Source organism: Suricata suricatta, chromosome 14 (genome assembly GCF_006229205.1).
Source record: "Suricata suricatta isolate VVHF042 chromosome 14, meerkat_22Aug2017_6uvM2_HiC, whole genome shotgun sequence".
Classification (NCBI taxonomy): Eukaryota; Metazoa; Chordata; class Mammalia; order Carnivora; family Herpestidae; genus Suricata; species Suricata suricatta.
In genome coordinates, this window is record NC_043713.1 from 83,590,720 (window position 1) to 83,617,753 (window position 27,034).

The following is a 27,034-nucleotide window of genomic DNA, read 5'->3' on the forward strand; positions in this document are numbered from 1 at the left end:
TGTTGGTGTGCTGGGTTATAAAAACTTGTATCTTAGATCCGTAAACAAATGCTGAATCAAATATGCTGATCTCGAAGTACTAAAAGCAACAATTTCTAGCGAAACATAAATTTGCCAGAAAAGCAATGCCTTCTTTTTTTAAAAGCATGCAACTCAGGTTCATAAGCTAATGAATAAGTACATTAGGGGAAACATTTTACAAAAGATTCTATTTTTAATTGCATCATTTTACCAGTCTCTTGCATGATCACAGACTGATTATTATATGGAAAAAACATAAAAACTATAAAAACTTAAAACTCAATTTTCTTAAAGTTTGCATTAATACTCAGTCTTTTTTTTTTTTTAATGTTTATTTATATTTGGGAGAGAGAAAGAGGCAGAGGGTCTGACGTGGGCCCTGTGCTGAGACCGACGCTGGACCTCAACCGCCTGAGCCACCCGGGCACCCCGGTCCTCAGTTGTTCTTATAACCTCGGCGATTATGGAAAACGAATACCAACAGTCACGCTCAGGGGTGGCTGCTACTGAATTTTACATTTTTACATTCTTGACAATTACACAAATAATGGTTTTTAAAGTATGATAAACATTTAAAATAAAATCTGGTGTTGCCTAAATAAACAACTGAATAATATTTTATACATTTCTATAAAGCATTACCAAATTTAGCCTTGGAAAAATCTAACTTGGGCGTTATTCTATGAAACAAAATTTACACATTATGTCTTTTTTTATTGGCAAAATTTTTATATCACAATTGAACCTGTAGACCAAAGAAAGAACCACTGACCTGAAAAATCAATATATTTCAATGTATCACAACTAAATGGAATAAAACATTACTAAACAAAAGCCTTAATTTATAAGTAGAACATTCAAAATAGTTCAAAGAGGATTTACGTTTTTCAAAATGGTAACACTTTTGTATGAGTTACTTAAAACATCAGAATTGGTAATAGTATTGATAACGTTAGACTTCTCCTTTCTCTGGACAAAGCTACTATTTTAGTTGACATTTAAAACATAAATTAATGTGTCTAATCACTGATATTTGTCTAAACATACTTTTGATCTTTTTCATATTCATTCACTGCTGTTCCCCAATTACTACTTTTGACGGCTTTACTCTAGCAATAAGTATCATGCTCTTTAGAATATAAACCTCTAATAATTTAGAGTTTAGTAGAGGCACATATACAATTGTATTTTTAAAATTCCACAAATAAAACAAAACTAGATACCTCACAGTTTTTCCAAAGTTCCGAATCAGTCCTTCCACTGTGTTGAGGCTCGTGCATCAAAGAGGTTAGGACTTCAACTGTGCCTTGAATTACAGACGGTCTGGTCTTCCCTGAGAAAGAGGATACCCCGTTTGTACTAAGGTGGGGACTACTTCTGTTGAAACATAAATAATTCAAATGGTTGTCTTCATTCTACCAAGTGTTGAATAATTCAGCAGTTCAAGTTTAGCAGAGCAGTACGAAACCACTGATATTTAATCCTTGTTAATGGCACCTCGTTTGTGGAAAATCTGATCACGTTTGTCCACAAAAGGAAAATAGGAGTAAAAAGGCAACACTTGTTTAAGAACCCCACAGAAACACCTTCTCCAGAAGTGGAGAACGCTCCAAAGTACCAGCAGAAAGTAAGTCTCTGCCATACAGTAAATAAGGGCTAGCTTCTCCGATCTACACTATCCCAGAGGATTATTACACTCTACTGTAAGAACAGCCTTTTTATTGCAGTGGAGACTCTCTCTCCACTGCCCAGAACTGCAGTCAAGGCTTGTTAATCGGATCCCCCTAATTTGGTGTGATAAACTGATGCTTATCTTTTTTGCACTATCTTTGAATAAAAGTTGTGCCAAGCAAATTAGCAGCAAATATTCAGGATCTGTTTAGCCTATTCACTGTGTAAAATAGCACTCATTCTTTCCAGGAGACTGCTTTCCCAAACTTGAGAGGAAGTTATTTCAGATTTGCTTTATACAAACACAAAGCATAATTAAGAACAATAAAATCTGTTTAAATTCCAGTCTAAGAGATCATTTTTCATTTACTGATAACGTATATTGTTTCACAAAGAGTTCATTAAAAAAAAAAAGAAAGGAAAATACTAATTAAAATAACAGAAAAACAGTAACAAGTAGAACCAGAGAAAGATCAATAAAAACCCAAGGGAAAGAAGAACATACATGTTGTCCATAACGAATTTACACAGTTGTATAATAATTCGGTCTAAACTTGGCCGATTTGACTGCCAGTCACAATGAAAATGGAGACAAGTTCAGTCACATAATTTTCATTAGAAAGGCATATTTAGGGGGCACCTGGCTGGCTCAGTTGGTGGGACACACAACTCTTGATCTCAGGTTGGTGAGTTCAAGCCCCACACTGGGGGTAGAGATTTACAAAATTGTTTTAATTAAGTCTTAATAAAAAGTGGGGGACACATTTAGGTTCCCCTAGGAAAATTATGTTCTAAAAGGGATTTCTTCAGAGGCACCTGGGTGGCTTAGCTGGTTAAGCATCCAAATCTTGGTTTGGGCTCAGGACAAGATCTCAGAGTTTGTGAGTCTGAGCCCCACATTGGGCTTTGCACTGACAGTGTGAAGCCTGCTTGGGATTTCTCTCTCTCTCTCTCTCTCTCAAAAATAATAAACAGGAAAAAAAAATTAAGGGATTTCTTCATAGGGGCCACCAAGTGATACAGGAAACAAATGTTCAGTACAAGGGTATAGATTACAAAGACAGACATCTCTCCTGGATCATTTGCCACACTTTTCCGCTCTTTCACCCGGCTTTCTCATTTTATACATTCTTGAAAGCTGACTTATATTCCTTCTGAGGTGGGCAGAGAATGAACAAAGTTTTTAAGGAACTAATGAATTTATTACACACAATTTCTTTTTTTTTGTTTATGTCTTTTATTTATTTTTGAGAGACAGAGAGAGACAACGCGAGCAGGGGAGGGTCAGAGAGAGAGGGAGACACAGAATCTGAAACAGGCTCCAGGCTCTGAGCTAGCTGTCTGCACAGAGCCTGATGCGGGGCTCAAACCCACGAACTGTGAGATCATGACCTGAGCCAAAGCCGGCCGCCCAACCGACTAAGCCACCCAGGCGCCCCTATTACCCACAATTTCATCAAGACCTACTGTGTCTGAAGAGATCTGACCCTTGTGTTTTTGCTTCCTTGCACCTGCTTGGTAAACAGCTGGTCTCCTCTCTAGTGGACTCTACCCCTTTGCTGTTTTTAAGCTACTAAAAATTTAGAAATCAAATAATCCAAATTTGTCAGTTTATATACAAAATGAAAGCAAACAGGCTCTGATTAAAAACAAACCAAAGGGGCGCCTGCGTGGCTCGGTTGATTACGCGTCCCAAAACCTGAATCAGGCTCAGGTCATGATCTCACAGTTCGTGGGTCTGAGCCCCGCGTCAGGCTCTGCGCTGTTTAGAGCCTGCTTGGGATTCTCTGTCTCTCTGTCTCTCTGTCTCTCTCTCTCTCTCTCTCTCTCTCTCTCTCTGCCCCTCGCTCTCTCTTTCTCAAAAATAAATAAACTAAAAAAAGTAAACATGGGATAGCTTAAAAAGAAAATGAATAAAATGCATTGTTGGATAGCATCTATTTTTGTCCACTCAGGGTCTGTTTTTTTGCTTACTTCTGAGTATTCAACTTTATTTTTTCCCTAGTTATTCAACTTTAATTGCTACTTCCCAGATTGGTGAGGTAGTTCTGAAATACTAAACATTATTTGTATGTAAAAACAGCATTTAGTCAACTAAATTTTAAAGACATGCTTGTAATCTACGAGGGATTTTTAAAAGTATAAAGAGAACTGTAAGTAAGAAAACAAGTTCTTTTTCACAATGTTCCCCATGCAAAAGTATATTATCTCTGTGAGAGGCGAAAACAGGGAAAGACCGAAACGGTTCTGGCCTGAAACAACTAGCCCTGGAAAGCTCCTGCTCAGGGGCTGCTGTTATTTAAGTGGAACCAATAACTGTGATGCTATTTGGGTCAACTGTGCAAATAAACTTATTCTGATTTTTTGTTATATAAAAAAAAATCTATCCCATTCTTACCTATTAATATTTAAGTTCAGTCCAAAAGAATAGGGAGAATTTTTTATATTAGATTCTACAGAAGACGAAGTTTTCCGTAAGGGTTTCACCAAATCAAAATCTTCCATAGTGTACAGAAATCGTTACACTCTCTTATTGGGAAATGCAGGTTCTCTCAATGTTTGACGAAACGGACTCCGAGTCATCTTCAGATGCTTCATCGTCTACCGGCATTTTCAGTGGCTAACATTCAGAACTCGGAAATATCCTAAGCTCCCAAGAGAGTCTGAAAATGAATGGAGGAAAAAATACTATAAAAAGCCACTAAATCAAGCAACTGTCTCTTCATTACATTTGGAGACCTTGATCCTTTTATACAAACGGGCATTAAGAATAGCAACATGACTTACAATAGTTAAAATGCAGACACAACCCACGTGGCCATCAATTGACGAATAAACTGATGTTGTATATACATATGACAGAATACTTCTCAGGCATAAGAAATGAAATACTGATACATACTACAATGTGGATAAACACGGAAATATTATGCTCAAGTAAAGGAAGCTCAGTAAAGATCACATAATGTATGATTTCATTTATGTGAAAAACCTAGAATAGGCAAATCTCTTGAGACAGAAGGTAGATTTACGGTTGCCAGAGCTGGGGCATGGAGTGGCCAAAATGGGTATGGAGTGTCTTTTTAGGGTGATGAGAAGTTCCAGAATTATACAGTGGTGTTGACTATACAACCCATCTGTGAACACACAAAAAAAACCAATGAATTGTACACTTTAAAAGGATGCATTTTACAATATGTGAATCGTAGCTCAAAAAAATCTACAATAAGGGTGATTTGCAAAAGTACCATCATCTTTTCCAGGTAATATTTCAGAATTTTATGTGTTTAACTATCAAGGTTCTAGACACTATTCTACTACGTAACAAGTGGAATCGTTACATGCCTTGTTCATTTAAGAAGCTCTACCAAGTACGGTGCCTGCTGGTTTACACAGTGGATATGGATAAACTGCAACTACTTAGTATTTAACTTAGTATTAAAAACAGCCAATTAAATGGTTAACAACACTTGTCCCTCCTTTGGCTGGAATGCATTTTGCACTACACAGTCTTTATTACTCTATGCCTTTATTACTTCTTTAAAAACTATTTGCCAGGTCAACTAAAAATAATTGATGCAGGTTAACTGATGCTAGGTGTACAAAGGGAAATCGGCTGTAAAAAATCAAACACCATGCTTCCTACTTAGGGAATTCATGTATTTTTTTTAAAGTGAAGGAGCAAGAAAAAAAAAAGAACATTTATGCTGCTTACAAGATAGAAAGTTTAGGGAGTATAAAAGAGGACAATTACCTAGTATCCTGATTCCACTAGGTTCCCCCTTAGGGCCTGGTTTTACAAAGCACAACCCTAAAAAAGATCAGCTCATAAAGAAGCCATTTCCTTGGCGGGAGGTAGGTTTTGTGAGAGCCAAGGGTAACTGGACCTATCTAAATAGGTTTCTCCCCAGTGGCTCAGCCACAAATGGGGTATTGAGAAGGTCTGGGGCGGCACCTTCCACCTGGCAACGAAAATGTCTGGATTCAAATCACCCTGCTCTTCTACCAGGAAAACACAAGGCTCTCCAGGGACTTGGATCTGCGACCCCATCTAGTATTTCGTCCGCTGAAGTAATCCGGACGCATAAGACGCAGGTGGAAAACCACTCGAAACGCAAAGATGCTTCCCCAGCGGGGGAGTGAGGGAGGGGAAGGGGAAATGAAAGGCGAGGAGGGGAACCCGACATAATTGCAAAGTTAAAAGAAAAACAACTCGATGGACAACGGATATTAAGCAAAGAACCATTTTTATATCGCCCAGTAACGAAATGTGACGCTCTTGGTCCCCAACACCCTTAGCATAAAAAAGGTCGCTGCGGGGTGGGGAGGATGGTATGGTGCACACTGGGGTCTGCTGATACTCGAAAAGTTAACCAGGTGTTTCGCTTTGCTGGGAGCCCGAGGGGGTAAGGAAGACAGGGTTCTAGAGGTTTTGAGGCCAGATCCTGACATCCTCGCCTTCACAGCCAGACCTCAATTGCTGGTGGGGTGGCGCTCGGGTCAAAGTGGAACGGCGAGCAAGAACCAAAGGCGGTCGCCTGAACTGTGGGCAGCCGGGAGGCGGAAGGAAAAGCCGCAGCTCCCACAACTACAACCGCGATTCCCAAAGTAAACCAGGGAAGAGCTTCAAAAAAAAAAGAAGACGAAGAAAAATCCCACAAGCCCCCCGCCACTCGGGAAGGGGCGCTCTGCGATTGGGCCGCGCGGGTGTCACTCAAGAGCACTGAGTCTAGAAAAGGCACCGGCCGCAGGCAAAGCCCCCACATACCCGAGGGCGGTGGTGGGGGTTGTGTCCTGTGTCTGTCGTCCTCCCCCGCCCTGAGGCCATCAGCACACTTTGAGTTCTACTAAGTCCATGTCTTCCGAGCCTCGTCCCCTTGCCCCGCGCGACTGACAGCTTCCCGTAGGCCAGCGACCACTCACCTGGCCGGGGCTCCCACAGTGGATGTCAGGGTCAGGCGAGCGGCCTCTCGCGACCGTTAAACTCGAGGGAGCGTGCGCGCGCCCGGCGTCCTGCCTGTGATTGGTAGTTCGAAAGGGGGCGGAGACGGTCGCACCGAGACGCGCCCATGCACCGCCCCTTTCTCTTCCCGCCCCTCGTTCCAAAGGGGGAGATCCGCGGCTTGGGAAATAGAAGGGGGCGGGGCTTCTGTGAAGTCCCCTCGTCTGATTGGTTCTCTGGGAACGTACAAGTGCCACGCGAAAAATAGCCTCCGCTTCTCTCATGCGCAGTTGGTAAGAATGAGCCCAGAGCAAGTGAGGGAATGCCACGGCAGGAGTACTGCGCGTGCGCAGACCCAGGAGTGCGCTTGCGATGTACCTTCTGCAGTGGTTCGGATTACCCCACGAAGTGGAAGGTGGGAAGCCACACCTGAAGCCAGGTAAGCGTCCGTGGAGCAGCCAGCGCCTGTACGGTTGCCTACAACTGTCAAGGGCTCTGGAGAGAGGACTGGGAGCTGGGACTCCTGACTTTCCCCCCTTGCGATCCTGATTCGTGCAGCCAGTTGACCTGAGGCACTGCTGGCGGTGAGGTGCAGCTGGTCCAGACACGGAGCTAAGTTTTCTCTGCATCTGGTTTACCCTAAGCTGCTGGGGGTCTTTCCCGGGGCTCTTCAAGGACTGGGGTGGGGAGGGGAGGACAGCCCACCGCCTTAAAGAAAAAAGGTCCTCCGAGGCCCGAGAAGAAATGGACAGATCTTCATTTACTTGTTCAGCAGAGCTTTATAGAACTCTTAGCACGCAGCAGTGCTCTTCCAAACTGGCACATAGTAGGTGTCAACATGGCTCTCGCCAGGGCTTTCAAGGAGTACAGAGAATCCGTGTTCCTCCCTGTGGGCCCCACCGTTTCATTCTGTTTACTTCACATTTTTTTTAATGTTTGTTTATTTTTGAGAGAGCACGAGCAGGGGAGGAGCAGAGAGAGAGGATCCGAAGCTGGGTTAGCGCAGAGTTGTGAGATCAGGACCTAAGTCGAAGTCAGACGCTTAAGCAACTGAGCCACCCGGGCGCCCCTGTTCAGTTCACATTCTTAAGACTAGTTAACCTTTAAGGCCAGCTCTTAGATTTCCCTCCAGGGGTCCTGGTCCAAAGTAAAAGAACTTCCCTGGTCCGATCATGTAGCTGTGGCTGAGAAGCCAGGATGCAACGTGAAATGTATTGGCAGGAATGACAGATCTTCGAGGAACTCCATCTCATCTGAGCCTCCTAACAACTCTGTCTCAAAAAGTAAGAATTCAGTCTGTATCCAAAACCCCGTCTGTGTATGGAAGATTTCAAGTTTAAATAAACTTAATCCGTACCCCGCCCCATCATGTTAATCCATTTTTGCTCATGTAATACCTGACTAAAATTAAAATCAAGCTAATTCTAAACACATGGCTCTGACTTCCGTGATCATATTTCAGGCCCACCAAAAAAATAAATAAAAAGTTTTATCACTAGTTTCAGTTGGCCATAATTGAACATAATTTCTTTTGTCTATTATTTGAGACATCAAAGAATCTTTTATACTCAGAGAAACTGAGAAGTGTCAATTACTGAGACATCTCCAGGCAAACCGAGTTGTATTTCCTTACAATAAAAAACATTAGGGGCGCTTGGGTGGCTCAGTTGGCTAAGTGTCCGACTTCAGCTCAGGTCATGATCTCTTAGTCCGTGGGTTCGAGCCCCGCATCAGGCTCTGCTGGCAGCTCAGAGCCTGGAGCCTGTTTCAGATTCTGTGTCTCCCTCTCTCTCTCTCTCTGCCCCTCCCCCGCTCATGTTCTGTCTCTCTCTGTCTCAAAAACAAATAAACCCCCAAAAATTAAAAAAAAAAAAGAAAAGATAGTAACCCCAAAATTGAGTACTGGTGATTAGTTCCTAACCATGCAAGAGATGATCACTTTTGGCTGCAAAATCCAAAGGGTTCTATACAATTTGAGGATGTAGGTTTTTGTGTTTTTGTTTTTGGCTTTGTGGTCTTAGGTAACTTTTTATCTATTACTGTCCTAATAAGCCAATGTATTCAGGAACTAGCATTCTGGTTAACCAAATTATCTTGTTTTTGTTTTATTTGTTTAATTTTTTTTTAATGTTTATTTTTGAGAGAGAGAGAGAGAGAGACGGTACAAGCAGGGGAGGGGCAGAGAGAAAGGGTAACACAGAATCTGAAGCAGGCTTCAGGCTTTGTGCTGTCAGACCCATGAACTGTGAGATCATGACCTGAGCCGAAGTCAGACCTTAACCGACTGAGCCCCTCAGGTGGCCCTAAAATAAAGTAGTTTTTAAAGCCCATAGACATTATTTCTGAATATAGAAAACAGAAGCAGAAGGCCTCAGAAATTCAGTAAATGTATAATAGGTTCATCCAATCTAAACCTACCCCCCATCCTGGAGATTTTGCACGACTTGTGTGCAAGCTGACACCACTATTTTATGGTCTTGATGATGGACTTCATCATAACAAGTTGCTCAAGTATCTCTTTGACCTTGAAGGCTTCACACTGACAGCTTTTGAGCAGAGATCTCTCACGTGGATGTGGATAAGACCAAGCTGTGCAGTCATAATGGCTGATGACGGCTCACAGCACTTGGTGTCTGTTAACCCCGGGGTTGCTACCTTGCTTATGTCTAAACTGTTTTTCATTTGGAAGGACCAGGTCTCCACAGCAAGAAAAGAAAAAAAGATATGAGAAACTTTAAAACTTTATAGTTTAATTTTTAAACATGAAATCGTCAGATATATATTTAAGTTTTTCCAAGGCACCTGGGTAGCTCAATCGGTTGAGTGTCCAACTCCTGATTTCAGCCCAGGTCATGATCCCCGGGTTGTGGGATCAAGCCCCACATCAGGCTCCGCACTGAGTGTGGAGATTGCTTGGGATTCTCTCCCTCTGCCCCTTTCCCCTGCCAGCATGCACATTCTCTCTCTCAAATTAAAATATATATATTTTTTTCATCCTTCTTGTCCTTCACGATTTTTCTTCCTATATCAGATAGTCCCTAACGATCTTCATGTTTAAACCAGGACTTGCTTGGATGAAGGTGGTTCATCTTTCAGTGTGAGCTGCAAAGTCACACTGTATTCTTAGTTAGCATCATAATTATCTCCTTGGCACGTGATTTCATAGACCACAATTATGACCTCATCAAATAGCATGTCTTTGGTAATTTCATGGTTTTCAGGTACTTCTTAAATTAGACCATACCAAGTGAAATAATTTGCAGGTCACTGTCCTAGATGCCTTTTTACTCTGAGTCTGGCTGGCTCAGTCTGAAAAGCATGTGACTCTTGGGATCTCAGGATCATGAGTTCGAGCCCCACATTGGGGACAGAGTGACTTAAATTAAAAAAAAAAGTTTGTTTTTTTTTTTTAAACCCTATGAGACAATCAATTTGCAGATTAGGTCTGTGGGATAAGACCACAATTTATATGGTGTGTTAGTCAAAGGCTCTTCGGTTTTATAGTTAGGGTCTGAAGTACTGCTGAGTGCTCTATGTTTGTGGAGATTTGTACGTTCTTTTCCCCTCATCGTAGGTGGTGTCACCTCCACTTTACAGATGATGAAATGTGACCAAAGTTGCACAGTGAGCAAATCATGAAGTCACGACAAGTGACTACAAAGGCGTGTGATCTTTCAGGGACAAGAAAATTGGAGGGAGCATCAAGAAGAGAAAGTTGAGGGGGAGGGGGAAAAGAGGTGGTGGTGATGGTGGCGGGCACTTGTGGGGAAGAGCACTGGGTGTTGTATGGAAAACAATTTGACAATAAGATATTATGGGGAAAGAAAAAGAGAAAGTTGAGGAAAATGAGCGAACCGTTTTAAGGATCTGGGGGAAAGAACAGATCTAGAGATGTTATGAAAGGTGAAGGGGAAAAGGATTAAAAGAAAGCTGTCAAAATGATAAGTTTAGTTTAAAACTGGAATACCTGGGGCTCCTGGGGCGCTCAGTCAGTTGAGTGTCTGACTTCAGCTCAGGTCATGATCTCACGGTTCGTGAGTTCGAGCCCCCACACAGGGGCTGTGGGCAGGAGCCTCTTTCAGATCCTTGTCCCCTTCTCTCTCTGCCCCTCCCCCATGTATGTGCACGTGTGCACGCTTGCTCTCTCAAAACTAATCATAATCATAATGAAATACCTAATGTTCTTTCAAGATAAATCTTCGAGTTAATCCTTATTACTATCAAATATGATCATGTATTTGAAAGTACCTTGAAAGCATCTAAGTCCTAAACAAATACAAGGTATCATTCATAATAATAGAGGCGTTGAGCATTTAAGAACATGTAGAGTGTTATTACTGCTGCTTTTTTATGTGTTTCTGTCATATTTTAACAGTTGGGGGGCACCTGGGTGGCTCAATCAGTTAAGCATCCAACTCTTGATTTCGGCTCAGGCATGATCTCTCACGGGTTTGTAAGTTCGAGTCCCACATCAGGTTCCATGCTGATGGTGGGAGCCTGCTTGGGATTCTGTCTCTTTGCCTCTCTGTCGGCTCCTCCCCTGCTCATTCTCTCTCTCTCTCTCTCAAAATAAATAAACTTAAAAAATTATAATTAAAAAAACCAGTGCACCTGATAAAATTATAAGGTTCCTGTTAGATCCATAAATAGAGGAAAATCACAGCAATGCACACAAATAGGACAGGTGTCATTCTCTGTGGATTCAGAGTTTTCTGTTAAAAAAACACACCAGAATGGGATGTTAGTGTCGTATAAATTGAAAGCTTTTCTCGTTGTCTCCTTCATGAGGCACCTCTTGAGCTCTGTTACACTGAGACCAGACCCGGCGCGGTCCCCAGCCAGGCATTTCCTGCCCAGTCTATTATGCTCATCGTATTTTAGAAATAACCCTCTGCCAGCGCTTCCTGTGAGTGAAAGGTGCTTTATCTTCAGGGTGAACCCTCAGTCCCCGGAAAGGACTTGGTCTGTTTCAGGCCTGAGCCCTGGCGCCGAGCTGTTCCATTCCGGGAGGTGCTCCAGGCCCCCCCCCCACCCCCCACCCCCCGGTAGGTGCTCCGGCCCCAGGAGGACTTCAGACAAGCCGAACAGGGGGATGAGCTGGAGAGAGCTGGGGAAACAGCTGCTTTTTTCTCGCTCCTATTTTCCAGGGCATACCGAAACATACTAGGAAACGTGGATTATGATTAAGCATTCCCCAGAAAACCATCCTCTCCCTTAGCTTCTGGTGCCATCAGCTGGCCATTCTGTCCTTTTCGAGCTTCACCACCACACACCAGCCTGTTCCAGCAGGCACCATGTCTGGTCCCTCAGCATCGATCAGGTCATTGTTTTGCAGCCTGTCACTTTCTCTCCTGTTACAGACGGGGAAACAGGACCATGACCAAGCAGGCAGCTGGCACCCCAGAATCCGGCCTCGACTTCCTAAATATTACAAACACGAGAAACACCAGCTTTTAGAAGTGTCTGCCCTGGCAGGCGGAAACACTTGCTCGTTCCTGTGTCCTGGTACAACGCTTCTCAGACTTTGGGAGTGTGCCTCTGAGTCACCTGCAGATCTTTGTAAAATGCAGGTTCTCGGTTAGAAGGCTGGGGGAGGGCCTGAGAGTCTCCACTCCTAACAGTCTCCCAATCGGTGCTGTCGTTCTGCTCTGTGGACCTAATGAGCAAGATTCTGGAGCCACACTGTCTGACAGGGTAGATTTTAAAGACTTCATGTAAATAATAAGGTATCAATAATTTGCATCTTTATTACATGTTGAAATAATACTTTGGTTATACTGGGTTAATATAGTAAAGGAAGTATATATTAAATATGTGTCTTTATATTAACATTAATTTCACAGTTTCCTTTTATTGTTTTTATTTTATTTTATTTTAATGCTTATTTTTGAGAGAGAGACAGAGTATGAGTGGGGGAGGGGCAGAGAGAGAAGGGGACAGAATCTGAAGCAGCTCCGGGCTCAGCTGTCAGCACAGGGCCCGATGTGGGGCTCAAACCCGTGAACCATGAGATCATGACCTGAACTGAAGTCGGATGCTTAACCGACTGAGCTACCCAGGCACCCCTGGATTTGTTGTGGGTTTTTTTGTTAAGTTTTATTTTTAAGTGAACTCTGTACCCAATTTGGGGCTCTAACTTCCAACCCCAGGATTAAGAAGTCACATGTTCCACCAACTGAGCCAGCCAGGCACCCCTTTTTATTGTTAGGGTGATACTAGAAAATTTAGAATTTCACATGTGGCCTACATTATGTTCATATCGGACAACACTGTTCTAGAACACTAATGTAACAGAAACAGCGTTATTGGTGTTCTTTTTTCGGATGACCCCATTTCTCAATCCCCGTGTTACCATTTCACATTGTCTATTTGCTCGAATCAGGATTCATACAGTTATTTCCTGTTCCCACCATCACTCTCCTTCACACCTTCCTCCATCTTTCCATCATCGTTCCGGGACTGCCATCCAATATAGTATTGAGATAGTTCTACGAGACACCATATGGGCAGCACATTTGCTCAGAGCTTTTGGCCATAATTCTCAGAGTGGGGTTCCTGGAGGCAGAGCCTCACCTGGGCGCTGGTTAGGAATGGAGAGTGTCCGGCCCCACCCCAGGCCTAATGAACCCGAGTCCTAGGTCACAGGAATCCCGGGGATTTGTCTTGGCGGAGCTGTACCACTCGTCTTTCCTAAAGCACCGATTTCCATTCATCTCCACATCTGTTCCTTCATTTGGCTTTGATGAAATTTCTCCAAGGTTGAGATAACATGAAAGTTGTGGCTAAAGAGAAAATACTTTTTCTCTCTTACTTCTCTTTCTCTTGGAAGAATAAACAGTGAATTTCGGGCAAATGGCATCCAGAAGGTGAGCCCAGAGATTGAAATCCTATGACTTCCTGCAAATCGATCTGGAGATGCTTCTTCTCTCTGTCGGAGGCACAATGGGAAAGGCATCAGCGTCCCCTCCGCCCATCTCGGGAGCATTAACGCTGCCGCGTCTGGCTTCTGTCTGACCGTTTGCTGCCGTCACAGGCCACATTCCCGAGCTGACCGTACCTCCCCTGCAGCTAGACGCCTTCCTAGGCAGGAACAGTGGCGGCTGGGTCCATGTCAGGAAAGGACGCACCTAACGGAATGCAGATTCCAAGTCCCAGTAATCAGCCTCCAAGGGACTTGAGTGCAGTAAAGTCGGAGAACCGCTGCTCCGCGTAGCAGCTTCTCCATTCCGGGCTGCAGCACGTATCATATTAATTTCTCATTTACGCAACAGGCTCTTTGGGCTCCTTGAGGCCCACACCTGGCATACAGTAGGTGATGAAAATATGCATTGAACAAGTACACATTCCTTTTTGTAAAGTCCTAACGCCTGTTATCATTAACTTGACCGGGTGGGACGGGACTGGGACAGTGAGAGAGGCTTTAAGCCAAACTGCATCAGCTGCTCAGGGCCGAAGCCGGCAGAGGAACCGAGCGGAGGCTGGGGCGGAGAGCCAGCCCTGAGCCGAGGCGCTCGCTCACAGACAGGCACTTGGGGCGCGCCGTCAGGACTCCCGGTTTCCCCTACTAGCACTCCTTGTCACCATTTTTCCTTTTCAATGTCATGACGAGCTCTAATTGAAGCGGCCTGCATTGTTCCCCAAAGACTCTGAGTTGCTCGGCGGGCATCACAAAAACTGAAACCCAATCCGTATTCTTCTCGGGGCTTTGGGGAAGTGGACCTGTGGGTGAGTTTGCCATTTTTGGCAGGCATTGGAGGAGAGCCAAAGCTCCAGGAGATTCTAAAAGTATTTAGAACCGTCCGATTGGCTGTTGGAATTAGCTAGCTGGTAAACAAAGCAGCCAGTAACAACACCGGGGACTTTCGTGAACTCCAGTTGGGTAGGAGACCTTCCTGGGTGTGTGCCGGCTCTGAACTAGGGCACAAGGTAGGGACTGGAACCACAGCGCCGGTGCCGAGGCGGCTGATAAAGGCCCTCCCCGCCCCGCCCTTTGTCTGGGAGTTTCGCCTCGTCTCACACTCCCGTCCTTTCTTTGTCCCAGCACTGGATCCCAAGGCTGCCCTGCCCGATCAGATTTACCAGCCCGCGGAAGAGAGACCCCAAGGGAGGCCCTGGGCCCGCGTTCCACGACCAGTCTGATCCCGGGGCTAGATGCTGTCGGGTTCACAAAGGACATCTTGTTCTGTGGGCTGAAAGCAGAAATGAGGGAAAGGGGGCTTGGGGCATCGACCTAGTCTCATTCACTCGGTTACAGGGACTGGGTTCTTTGTTGCAGGGATCGCAGGGAAGCGCCTACGTTGACGGGTGTATCGTCTCCGCTCCTGAGCCGACTTTGGAGACTTGACGCACAATAAATAAACCCAGTCGTTTTCAAGTGGCACTGGCACCCTCTGTTTCAAAATCTAGCCCCTCGGAGCAGCCACGGCATTTTACCAACGCCACGCTAATCCCCACCCCCGGCGTGGACCCACATGCTGAACGGCATACTTTTCAGGAAGAAGTTACGAGTTTAGGGGCGCCTGGGGGGCTCAGTTGGTTAAGTGTCTGGCTTCAGCTCAGGTCATGATCTCCTAGTTTGTGGCTTCAAGTCCCTCTGAGCTGTCAGCTCAGAGCCTTGGAGCCTGCTTCCGATTCTGTGTCTCCCTCGCTCTCTGCCCCGCCCCCACGTGGCGCACACGTGGGCACGCGCTCTCTCAAAAATACAAACATTTATTGGAAGTCAGCAGCCAGACCTGCCAGGGGCAGGAGGTAAGTGACCTGAAAGCAAACCTGTGGAAAGTACTTGGTGCAGGTTAAGCTCCTTTTGGCTTAGACAGACTCCACCTCCCACCTACGCTAGAGACCAGGGGCCATCAGTAGAATCTACAGGGCTTCAAGTGGTAAAAGCAGCTATTTCGAGTCTGAAAGAGAGCAGCAGTTGTTAAAAAGGGCAGTGCGTCCCCGTTCAGCGCCCACACCCTCCTGGATCAAGAAGCGTCCAGCGAGCCGCAGAGCCGCGCGTTCACAGTTCCCATAACCCACCTGCGTGACAGGCATTTTGCTACAAATGGGTCTCATGCCTCCAACGGTGTTCAACTCTTTCCAGCATTTTCTTCTTCCTCTGACCTTTATGCCTGTGCCGGATGGGTGGAGAAGGGCTTATTCACCCATTTTCCAGATAAGAAGATGGCCCCCGTTGTGACTTAGCCCTGTCTGCAGGGCGAGGATACCAATCTTTGCAAGGAGCTAAAGCCTTTCAGCTCGCTCTGCCCTCCTCCCCTGGAAGAAGGCAAAGGCCTGCGAGGCCACCATGTCCTAGGAGCTCTTTCTGCCCCTGCTGCTACTTGCCAGCAAGGCGCCTCAGCCTCCTGCTCCGCCTCAAGCAGCTATTTCAGCCCATCGGTTAAATACTGCTTTCTCGGGCACCAGGGGGCTCAGCTGGCTAAGCGTCCGACTTGGGCTCAGGTCATGGTCTCACAGCTCATGAGTTCGGGCTCTGCTGACAGCTGAGAACCTGGAGCTGCTTCAGATTCTCTGTCTCCTTCTCTCTCTGCCCCTCCCCTGCTCACACACTCTCTCTCTCTCAAAAATAAGCATTAAAAGAAAGTCTTAATAAGTACTGCTTTCTTGTTTTAGCATCTCCTGGCTAGACTCTAAGCTCCATGAAGACAGAGGCTTGCTCTTTTCCACCTACACCCCGTGGGGCATTTTGAACCTGAGAGGCGCCTAAATAAAAATCCGTCGGCGTGATGGCGCTAGTGAAGAGCGCCACTCGGACCACGCTGTTGGCGTTGCGTCTGAGCGAACAGATGTTCCTGTTCAAACCCAGGAAACTGGAAACGTTAAAAAACAACAATCATGACATTGATTGATAGTGATATTTACCGTGTCAGACTGTTTAAGCTCAGCTATAAAATAGACTCGCATACTGTCGTCTTTACATTTTGAGCTCAAAGATTCTCAAATGTTGAAATAATGTCGCTTGACTCTGATTCTAATTCCTGCTTGATGCCCTGCGTCTTATTTCCTTATCGAATTACGGCCCCGTTCCGTTGCATGTCACCCTCAAAACCTCTCCTTCCTGAGAAAACGGCACCTCTGGGTGCTTTGAAGACATTTTCAGCCCATCATAAGAAAATATTTATCAGCTGGTAGGGCATGTGCTGCTAAGATCACCGGAGATGAATGCAAGGCGCTCGATGCTCTGTCTTTGCCAATTTCCTAAATACGCTAGGTGACGCATGGGTGGCCATTGTCTGAACTGGTTTATAAAAGGCTGCTCTAGGGGGCGCCTGGGTGGCTCAGTCGGTGAAGTGTCCAACTTCAGCTCAGCTCATGATCTCGAGGTTGGTGGGTTCGAGCCCCGCATCGGGCTCTGTGCTGACAGCTAGCTCAGAGCCTGGAGCTGCTTCAGATTCTGTGTCGTCTTCTCTCTCTACCCCTTCCCTGCTCACACCCTGTCTTTCTCTCAAACATTAAAAAAATGTTTTAGCTAAATAATAAAAGGTTATCCTAGAGCCCGAAGTGACATCTTCAGAGCAAACACATCTTCCTGAAAGGCTGTCTTTTTTCCCTCCACCTCAGGTCCTGAACACGCACAGCCGCCCTCCATGAGCAACGGGGGCCTCCTGCGCTGGCCCGCACCGCTGGCCAGGATGTGCACCGCGCCGTGGGGACTCCGGCCTTGGGAGAAGCCTGCGCTCTTAGCCCCGGGAGCGGCTGGCACTGCGGTGCAGGTGGCAGGCAAGAGGGACCGCCCCACCCTGCTGCCTCCCCTGGAGGAGAGTGACCTTGAAGAGCAGTTCGTGAAAGGGCACGGTCCGGGGGGCCAGGCCACCAACAAAACCAGCAACTGTGTGGTGCTGAAGCACCGCCCCTCGGGCATCGTCGTCAAGGTAGAGGAGGGAGCCCCCTGGGGGTCCCTGGTCTTCGGGGGGGGGGGGGGGGGGGGGGGGGGGGGGGGGGGGGGCTCGAGTGGCAGCGGTGGTTGGCCGACATGCATTCTCCTTGGGCCCAGGCAGCGCTGGGCACTGCAGATCCCGTCTCCGGCCCTGAGGCAGAGCCTCAGAAGCCTCCTGCCCGGGTCCTCTGGCACCAGGGACGCCCGCTGGCCTGGCACCGGGCAGGCAGCGCATCCTTGCAGGGCCGCGGGGCACACACGGCTCGGCAGAGGGGCCGCGGGCTCCGGCTCCGAGCAGCACGCTCCCAGCCCCTGGCGACCCGGCCGTGTCCCTTCGTTCCCTCTTGGGTTAATGTGACACCTGCCCTTCTTAGAGTGAGGTGATGGGCAGAGCCTCTCTCGCTCTCAGGACGCACACGGCGGCGGGCTGCCTGTAGGAGTCTTCCTTTCTTGTATGAAAACCAGTCTCCCATCAGAGATCACCAGCTCTCAGCACATCTCGAAGTCCTAGGAAATACCCCACTGCTCTCCTGGCTTGTTAGTATAGGCCCGCTGCCTCAGTGGAACTGGCCGTCCATTCTGAGGGGCCAGAGGGCCCGGGGGGCGGGGGGGGGGGGGTTGGCGCAGGCAGGCGATCGCAGGAGCTGGGAAGACGGAGGGGCTGCCCGCGGAGGCTTCCGGCACGTCTGCCGTGGGGGTCGCTGCGCAACTGCGAGGCGTCGGCCTTTGTCCTCCGGGCCCTCCTGCCTTACCTTTTCCGTGGCGCAAATGTGGAACCGGGCACAGAGAGGTTCAGTAACTTGCCCAGATCCTACAGCCGCAGGCTCCGTCCCAGGGTTCTCACAGCGGTTCTCCACGGCCAAGGTGTTGAGCCAAGAGGCTACCAACTCATTCGCTTTTTTCTCCATCGCTTTTTTCCTCCTTGAGGAAAAGAGTCCTTTGTGAGCAACAAATAAAATCCTAGGGCCTGACATGAGTTTTGTTTAGCTATTTTATAACCTTACTGCAGATTCGCCGTAAGCAGTGTGATTGCGCTGACTTCGCAGGCTTCCTTATCAGGCAGCTTTGCAAGGCGCTCACGCTTCCTAACTCAGGTGTGACATCATCAGCGCTCTGGCTCACTAATCATGAAGATGCCCTCTCCCTCCGGGAGACAGAAGTTTACATGTACAAACTTTTTAAGTTATTTTGAGAGAGAGAGAACACGAGAAGGGGAGAGAGAGAGAATCCCAGACTCCGAACATCAGTGCAGAGCCCAACGCCGGGCTGATGAGCTCACAAACCACGACCATGACCGGAGCTGAAGTCAGGCGCCTAGCGGACTGAGCCCCCAGGCAGACCCAGAATTTTACATTTATAAACCGGGCAGAGTGTTTGTTCCCTGGCCACAAGCTAGACAAAGCAATTGATGTTTTCAAAACTATTCGGGGACTATGTTATTGTGGCCATTGCTTCCAAACAAAGCAGCGCTCTTAATTACAAAATAGTCACCGAGAAAGCCACACCGTCCCCTCGCTGGGGGTGGGCAGGGCGAGGGCTGGGCAGAGAGAGGCAGGAGGGCACATGGTCTTCGTTCTGCCCAGACTCCCTGGGGTTCTTGACCACTGGCCCCATCTGTAAAGGGACTAGGTTGAGTCCCACGGTTTCTGAGGTCCTGTCCAGAATGAACTGTTTCACTTCACAAATTCCTGTCTCCTGCAGTGCCACCAGACAAGATCCGTGGATCAAAACAGAAAGCTAGCCCGGAAAACCCTACAAGAGAAAGTGGATATTTTCTACAATGGCGAAAACAGTCTTGTTTACAAAGAAAAACGGGAAGCAGAGAAGAAAAAGCAAGAGAGGAAAAAAAGAGCAAAAGAAACCCTAGAAAAAAAGAAACTCCTGAAAGAACTGTGGGAATCAAGTAAAAACATCCACTGAGAAAGAATCAGAAATGCTTTTTTGTTTTGAAGTAATCTCTACACCCGGTGTGGGGCTTGAACTCATGACCCTGAGATCAAGAGTCGCTCCACCGACTGAGCCAGCAGGCGCCCCTGAAAGAACCAGCAGATTCTGACTTAAGAACCTGCAGATGCGTCCACGAAAGAATAGTGGGGAATTCCATGCCATCTCAAGCTTTACTTAGTGTTTCTGTATTTTTAACCAACTTCAAATTTTAAATCAGAATTTTTTAAATGGTGAACTAAACTGGTGGATAGAGATACACATTTTTTTTTAAAGTTTTATTTATTTTGAGAGAGAGCAAGAGCAGGGGAGGGGCAGAGAGAGAGGGAGAAAATCCTAAGCAGACTCCACACTGTCAGCGCAGTGTGATGCGGGGCTTGAACTCATGAACCATGAGATACGACTTGAGCTGAAATCGGGAGTTCAGTGATCAACGAACTGAGCTACCTAGGTGCCCTAGATGGATATTTAAAAAAAAAAATGGTGTTTGGGGGGCTCAGTTGGTTAAGCATCTGACTTCTAGCTCAGGTCATAATATTGTAGTTCATGGATTCAACCCCCACGTCAGGCTCTGTGTGGACAGTTCAGAGCCCTGGGCCGGCTTCAGATTCTGTCTCCGTCTCTCTCTGCTCCTACCCCACTCACGCTCTCTCTCAAAAATAAACATTTTTTTAACTTTTTTTTTTTTTTTTTTTTTTAGTTTATTCATTTGGGGCACCTGAGTGGCTAAGTCAGTTGAGCATCTGACTGTTAGTTTCAGCTCAGGTCATGATCTCATGGTTCATGGGTTCAAACCCCACATTGGGCTCTGCGCTGACAGTGCAGAGCCTGCTTGGGATTTTCTCTCTCCCTGTCTCTCTGTCCTTCCCCCCCTCTCTCTCAAAATAAATAAATTTTTAAAATACTATTATTAAAAAAATAAAAGTCTATTCATCTGTTTAGAGAGCACATGCACACGTAGGCGAAGGGCAGAGAGAATCCCAAGTAGGCCAGCCCAATGTGGAGCTCAAATTCTCGAACCATAAGATCATGTCCTCGGCCAAAGTCAGACGCTTAACTGGCTGAGCCATCCAGGCGCCCTAGAGATACACGTTTTGAGAGTAAAACTATAAAGAGACACACAGAAGTTACTATAAAAGGACAGCAGCTACTTTTTGTGGGGAGGAAAGGGGTCATCGTGATGTGACTGACACCGGATGGCTGGCAGTTGTCAGAAGGCTGTCACTGTATTTTTTTAAGCTACACATTTGTGTGATTGTATCTTATCAAAGAAAGTAAAACTTGTTTGGAAACATTAATAAGGAAGGCCCATGGGGGGGATTGTGGAGTTGAGTCAAACAGTAATGGCGTTTAGTGCCACCGTTCATCCGCTGGGAGGTCATTGCTCAGTGATGTCCCTTAGCTTAATGTCAGGCTAAGAGAGTAACAGAACAGGGAGAAAGATGTACAAGTCTGTCAGTTACTTGCCCGTTTACCCCATTAACTCAATATGACGGCACGTTGTCAAATCTCTGATGAGAGGATCCGGCAGCGGCGCCTGACTCAGCGGAGCGCATGGCTGCTGATCCACGTAGGGCGTGGAGCTTGCTTTAAAAAATAATAATAATACGCCTGGCGTTCCCTAGATGTTGATTTATAAGCAGATTTACAAGCTGGAGGCCCAGAACCCGATTTGTTTGCAAATTTGTGCACCACCACACACTCAGGCTGGATCGGACTCTACAACTGTTTGGGGTTTTTAGGGTTTTAGGTTTTAGGGTAATAGCTTGCCTTGTCAGAACACATCTGGAGTTCACCCATAAAACAAGGAGGGGGAAAAACCACCAGGTGAGAAGGCCTACGTCAGACATGGTCTGCCATCAAAACCAGAGCAGTGCGCAGGCGCAGACGGCCTGCCCAGGGCATGGGTCCAACTGTTTACCTTTAGGGCAGCCAGGCAAGCCTCTTCTTACCTTGGAGTGACCTGGTTTGGCAGTTAGCAGTGTCCAGGACCCTCGCCTGTCCAGACCTCCTTTCAGAAGGCAGCGGAGGACCTGGGGTGGCACATGACAAGCCGGGAACGGTGGGAAGGGAAACTTAGGAGCTGCCGACAGGAGGGAAAGAGCCTTCAATGTCCCCTTTCTTATACCTTCTGGGACTTGCCGTCACATGCATGAAAGAGGCAGATAAGCCCGCTCCCTAGAACCCCTTCTTAGTGGCCTTTAGACCAGACATGGCTGGGACCCTGCCTTATGCCTGCAAAACTGCCCCCATTTGTCTCTGACTCCCCCTCGCCACAGTGAATCCCCATCACACAGGGTTAGTGCCCAAGGAACGTGGTCAGAATTAACCACACGATGCCTTCGGAAGGCACTGCTGGAGACCAGCAGATTCTCGACACGTCCGGCGCAACCCGGTTTTCCCCAGCACAGAGCGGCTCAGCCTTCGGCAAGCACCAACAGAGCCAGCTTGAGTTTGGCGAGCATTATATGAAAACCAGATTCCTTTTTTTTTTTTTAAGGTTTTAATTTTTTGAGAGACCGAGACAGAGTGTGAGCAGGGGAGGGCCAGAGAGAGGGAGACACAGAATCCGAAGCAGGCTCCAGGCTCCAAGCTGTCCACACAGAGCCCGATGAGGGGGCTCAAACTCGTGAGCTAAGAGATCATGACCTGAGCCGAAGTCGGACGCTCAACCACCTGAGCCACCCAGGCGCCCCAGAAAAATAGATTCCTTTAGCACCCCGGAAATGCTCACAGGATAAGCACCTGAAAACAGAGAATGGCCTCATCGTGGGCAAGGCAGTGGGCAAAGTCAGTAACACAGCTCCCGCTAATGTGTTCATCCCTGGCACGCACCTACGTCGGTGGCAGTGGAGACGCACTGGGGCGCGGCCGCACTTGACCCCCACCTGCGGACTCAGGCAGGCACACCCCTCCCCCCACCCTCGTGTTAACACCATCGTCACACAACCGTTTCGGGGCCAGGTGGGCAAACAGGTATCTCCCACTCCCACTGAGAGGTTTTTTTAAGATACCGCGTTAAGAATTCAAGGAACCCACACCTTCATACAAATTGTTAATGAAAATAAGCTTTATTGCATCAAGTAATAAATACATACAAAGATGCAAACAAGTCTAAGCATTTTCTTCCAGATGTCTGAATCAGCTTACGGGAAAGGCAGAACTGAAATCCACACACACAGTCTTAGTAGGAATATTTTCCGGGATTCTCATTAGGTTTGGTAGGTTGCTCTTTCTTCTGTATTTATAACTTGCGCATTTTTAAATTTGACCTCAAAGCACTAATAGTCATGCAGGCAAATGCTTAAGCACAAAGGAAGTTACATGAAGCGGAATCCACACCGTGTGGCAAACGTACGCACTAGAAACTAAGCCCTGGAGTTGTTGTATTAGCTTATGAAACAAAGAACAATCTGGGTAACGAAACGGAACTCCGAAAGGGGGCTAGAAGGCAGACACTGGGGTCTCTGCTGTGAAATAGGTATCGTTTCCGTGCATCTTCTAAGTCAATGCTTAAAAAAAAAAGGAAAGAAAGAAAAACTTGGGTAATTCCTAACTATTTAAAACGTAAATCCTAATCAACTGCAAAATATTCCTCAGTCTCGGAGCCTCATGAACCATGGGAGGGATGCGGGAAGGAGAAATCAAACTGTTACCATTTTGAAAACAGAGAGTTTCGTGTGAACGTGGGAGTTGAGCTAGGACGTCTCTTCCTGGAAGAAGCTGGAAACCTTCCGCGCGAACAGGCAGCTAGGATCTGGCATTCCGCTCCGTCTCAGCCAAGCACTCCCGGACCAGTCCTCTGGCGTGAATGATGCCTAGGAGAGAAGCAGAGGCTGAGAACCCAGCGGCAGCGCCCCTTCCAGAAAGGGGGGGCCCCTCCCGGCCCAGCCGAAAAACCCCCACCCTGGGAGGGACCTGGGGACCTGGCTCCAAGCCACCCCAGGATCCCAGCGGCTCGGAAAGCCACTAGCACCCCCTCCCCTCAGAAGGCCCCTCTCCTCTTCCGGCACCCCGACATCCCTTCCCGCGCTCGAGGGGGCGCCCAGCAAGCTCTCGTCCTGCACGCGGTCAGAGGACTGGAGTGAACATGTCTCCCGCTTTCATTAAGCCTGACCCTCTTTGGAGATTCCGCGACTCCAAGTCATTTTTCTCTGGCTTCTTCATATTCTAAACTCTAGAAAGGGCTCGTCCAATGTCCAGCCGGCACAGTCAGGATGCAAGACTGCTCACTTAGGCTCAGCCGTGTCCACCGTGACGTCCACCCGCCGGCGGGCCTCGGCACCTTCTGCCCTGTTACGCAGCGTGCGTCTGTTCTCTATCTGCTTTGGTGGTTATGGTTTGGTTGTTGGGGGCTTTTTTGTTTTGGCCTTTACTGAACTCCGTGAGATACTGATCTCATTTTAAGAGACACCAAGAATCTAGTCCTCCTGAGAGAGGACTGCCGGAGGGCACTGAATGACATCCCCCAAGTCACGTAGGCGTCCCACATGTCACAACTCTTATCTCTGAGCTTCGGAGGACCTGTTCTGGAAAGGGCCAGACGGTAAATATCTCCGGTTTTGCGGGCCACACGGTCTCTGTCACAACTACTCAACTCTGCCACCGAATCAACAGAGAAAGCAGCCATTATATAAGCAATGGGTGTGGCTATCTTCCAATAAACTTTTATTTATGGACACTGAAGTGTGAATTTCAGATTAATTTTCACGTGTCACAAAATCATTTTTTTAATAAACTTTTTTTTTAATTTTTTTAAATGTTTTATTTATTTTTGATACAGAGAGAGACAGAGCATGAGAGGGGGAGGGGCAGAGAGAGAAGGAGACAGAACCGGAAGCAGGCTCCAGGCTCTGAACTCGCTGTCAGCACAGAGCCCGACGCGGGGCTCGAACCCACGAACGTGAGATCTGACCTGAGCCGAAGCTGGACGCTTAACTGACTAAGCCACCCAGGGGCCCACAAAATCATTTTTTAACCTTAAAAACTAAAAACTATTCTAGGCCCACTGGCTACAGTCTGCTGACTGAGCACCAACGCGCCCGACTCCCGTGCGCCTTTTATGCCCTTCTTCGCCTCATTACGACATAAACTTGGCCAGCTTGTACTTGGCCATCAGTCATCATGACTGTGGGACCAGCTGCTCACGAAGACACGTCCTAGAGGGTCACCAGCCTCTGTATCTGTATGTTGACTTGAACCACTGGATTTTTTGGCTGACTGCAGATTGCCTGCTCGACTCTGGGGTCCGGCATCTTCCCAGGGATTTCCACTCAGGGACCCAGCACGCCAGGTGCCGGGACTGTTTTGCTTCTCCTGACTCCAGACAGCAGCCCCAACGCGATCGATGCCCACTTCACCCCTGGGTTAGGTCAGGGTCAGCCCCGCCGTTCCCCAAGTCCTCTCCAGGTCCAGCCTCTAACTGCCGGCTCCCCTCCTGCACGCCTGAGCCGGCTAACTAGCCAACCAGCCGGTGTCCCGGCGGAGCCTTCGTCAAAAGCGGCAAAGGCCCCCGCTGCGGGCAGGAGCCTGTCCTCAGCCGGCCTTGCCTGTCGCTGCCGAGTCACGGTCTCCACAGCAGCCCCTCTTGATGCTCCACATTTACAACCACAGACGTTTCTCTCGAACTTGCCTCTCCAAACTTCTTCAGAAACCCCAAGTCCCTTCTGAAATTAAATTCGCACCTAGGCCACTGCTGCTCTGAACTGCCACCTTCTAAAACAGAAATCCTCTTCCCCCCTCCACCCGACTCGCGTAGTGAGGTGGCAGCCGACCTCACCTGCTCCTGTAATCAGCCGGGCAGTCACATCTTCAAGGAAGTCACTTGTTTTCCGTGACATGGTGCTCCCAGCCGCCCTCCCCCATCAATCACAGAAGAATCTCGCAGTGTTCTTGCTCCATCCCCCTGCCCCCAGGCTCTGCTCCAAACAAAGATCTGACAGCAGAGGGCAACAGGACCCGGGACCTCAGGACTCCTGGCCACCGGCTCACCCAGAGGGGCCCCTTGTGTCTGGCCTCCTACAGCTCCCCGGGACCAGTGTCGCCAACAGGGGACAAAGCTGCAGGAGCTGGGCTACAAAGGCTCCTTGTGTGAAGCATGTGGACCCTCCCGGGAGGCGCGCAAGGCCTTTCCATCAGATCCCAAGATCGGTCTGCATCCCACACACGCGCCCCTGCTGCCCCTGCCCGCTGCTGAGACACATATCGACACACCGGGAGCCCGGGGACTCTCCTCTCGGAAAATCGTTCACAGCAGTCAGCACCCGGAAGGGAGGTGGCAGCCGTCTGGCGAGCCGAGACCCACGACTTACCTCGTTTTAGTCTCTCCATGGCGCTCTTGCTCCCCGCATAGGTGGGTCTGATCTCTTTCCCCAGCTCCTCGATGATGGCCAGCAGTTCAGCATATTTGCTTTGGGGTACCTGGCTGTTCCCAGTTCCCTAGAACGAGCAGGAAGAGTTCAGATGGGCTGAACCCTAACCTGACCCCAAGGCCACGGTCAGGACCCCACCTCAGGCCGGCCCAGAGGGTCGGGCTACCGGGCCTCTCTGCTGTCCTCCTGCACTCTGCGGCCTCCACGGAGCTTGGATCATCTCAAACAAGGGAAAAGGAGGACTGGTTTTCTCAGCAAGAAAGGCTAACACCAGAAACTTCCTAGGACCCAGATGGACGTGCCAGAAGGTCCTGGGGGGGCGACGGTCCAGATAGGTGCTCGAGGCCGGGGCAACCCCTCGGGTCAGCAGGACTACAAATAATGGCCAAAGACCATTTGGACAGAATCCAGAATATGTTTCAGTTCGCCCATGTTATTCCCCGCCACCCGGCAGGGCCCACCCACAAACCCCTTTTTCTCCAGATCCCACCCTCCACCCAGGCAAGCACCGCAGTGAGTGAGGCGGGGGTCCCCATGCCCCCCCCCCCAATAAGGCCTTCGCCTACTCCTCCCTCCTCCGCTGCTGCCTCTGCTTCCTGGCCTCCAGGGTCTCCCGCCTGTCCTGGCCCAGCTCCTCGGTGCCCACCACACGCCGCCAACATTTCTTCCAGTGGTTGCGCTCCGCTTCTGCCCCTGGGACAGCACGGCCTGGTGGGGCATGGCTGGCCACCACTCCACTCCAGGGGCAGCCTCCGTGGCGACCTCAGAATGCAGCCACGTTCCAATGACAGCAGAGAACCCTACCGCAGCCACGGCCTGGCCAGGTCCCTCCACGAGGGACAGGCAGTCAGGCCAGTGCCAGCATCGACCCCGCTCAGTGGCGAGGAACAGGATCTCCGCAAGGTCACCGGGCAGGGTCAGTCTTGTAAGCAGCCTGGCTGAGGGGCCACCAGCCCCCGATGAAGTGCAGCTGGGCTCCAGGAAGATATGGACCCCGTCCTCTATCCTTGCTGGGGCCGTGACCTTGTGGGGAGTGCGTGGGCACAGGGTCCCCTCTCCTCTGTCCAGGCTCAGATCCAGAGCTTAGGTGAGGCCTTACTTGCCCAAGAAGCAAGGATCAGAGACCCCACCCAGTGACACACACAGGTGGTGGCACCAACGGAACAGCAGCGCTCAGGGCCTCTAGCCTTTCTTTGGGCTCTCCCC

General features: G+C 48.4%; 3 protein-coding genes across 14 annotated transcripts in view; 1 reads left to right on the top strand and 2 right to left on the bottom strand.

Moving 5' to 3' along the window:
- The window catches only part of MPHOSPH9 (M-phase phosphoprotein 9), a 65,355-nt gene extending 56,191 nt beyond the window's left edge, over window positions 1–9,164 (bottom strand). For 4 of the 8 annotated variants that reach the window (XM_029921795.1, XM_029921793.1, XM_029921794.1 and 1 more), the window contains exons 1-3: window positions 9,053–9,140; window positions 4,091–4,355; window positions 1,245–1,398 (exon numbers count right to left, since the gene is read on the bottom strand). In XM_029921795.1, the coding sequence (XP_029777655.1) occupies window positions 1,245–1,398; window positions 4,091–4,197 (261 nt within the window). In that variant the 5' untranslated portion in view covers window positions 4,198–4,355; window positions 9,053–9,140. Of the gene's footprint in view, window positions 1–1,244; window positions 1,399–4,090; window positions 4,356–9,052 lie in introns of those variants that run through there. The other 4 variants (XM_029921798.1, XM_029921799.1, XM_029921800.1 and 1 more) reach the window with 4 other exon arrangements.
- On the top strand, window positions 6,822–19,437 carry C14H12orf65 (chromosome 14 C12orf65 homolog). The gene is made up of 3 exons (XM_029921801.1): window positions 6,822–7,073; window positions 17,198–17,508; window positions 19,215–19,437. Exons 1-3 carry the CDS (start codon window positions 7,007–7,009, stop codon window positions 19,431–19,433), a joined length of 597 nt encoding a protein of 198 aa, XP_029777661.1. The 5' UTR covers window positions 6,822–7,006; the 3' UTR covers window positions 19,434–19,437.
- Window positions 19,438–22,505: 3,068 nt separating this feature from the next.
- The window catches only part of CDK2AP1 (cyclin dependent kinase 2 associated protein 1), a 5,704-nt gene continuing 1,175 nt past the window's right edge, over window positions 22,506–27,034 (bottom strand). Inside the window, exons 1-5 of one of the 5 annotated variants that reach the window (XR_003902724.1) lie at window positions 26,395–26,996; window positions 25,995–26,200; window positions 25,769–25,895; window positions 23,114–23,275; window positions 22,506–22,969 (exon numbers count right to left, since the gene is read on the bottom strand). Coding sequence is in view for 4 of the 5 variants with exons in the window: in XM_029922579.1 (XP_029778439.1) it covers window positions 23,208–23,275; window positions 25,769–25,895; window positions 25,995–26,200; window positions 26,395–26,548 (555 nt within the window). In the remaining variant the exon portion in view is untranslated. Of the gene's footprint in view, window positions 23,276–25,768; window positions 25,896–25,994; window positions 26,201–26,394; window positions 26,997–27,034 lie in introns of those variants that run through there. The other 4 variants (XM_029922579.1, XM_029922580.1, XM_029922581.1 and 1 more) reach the window with 4 other exon arrangements.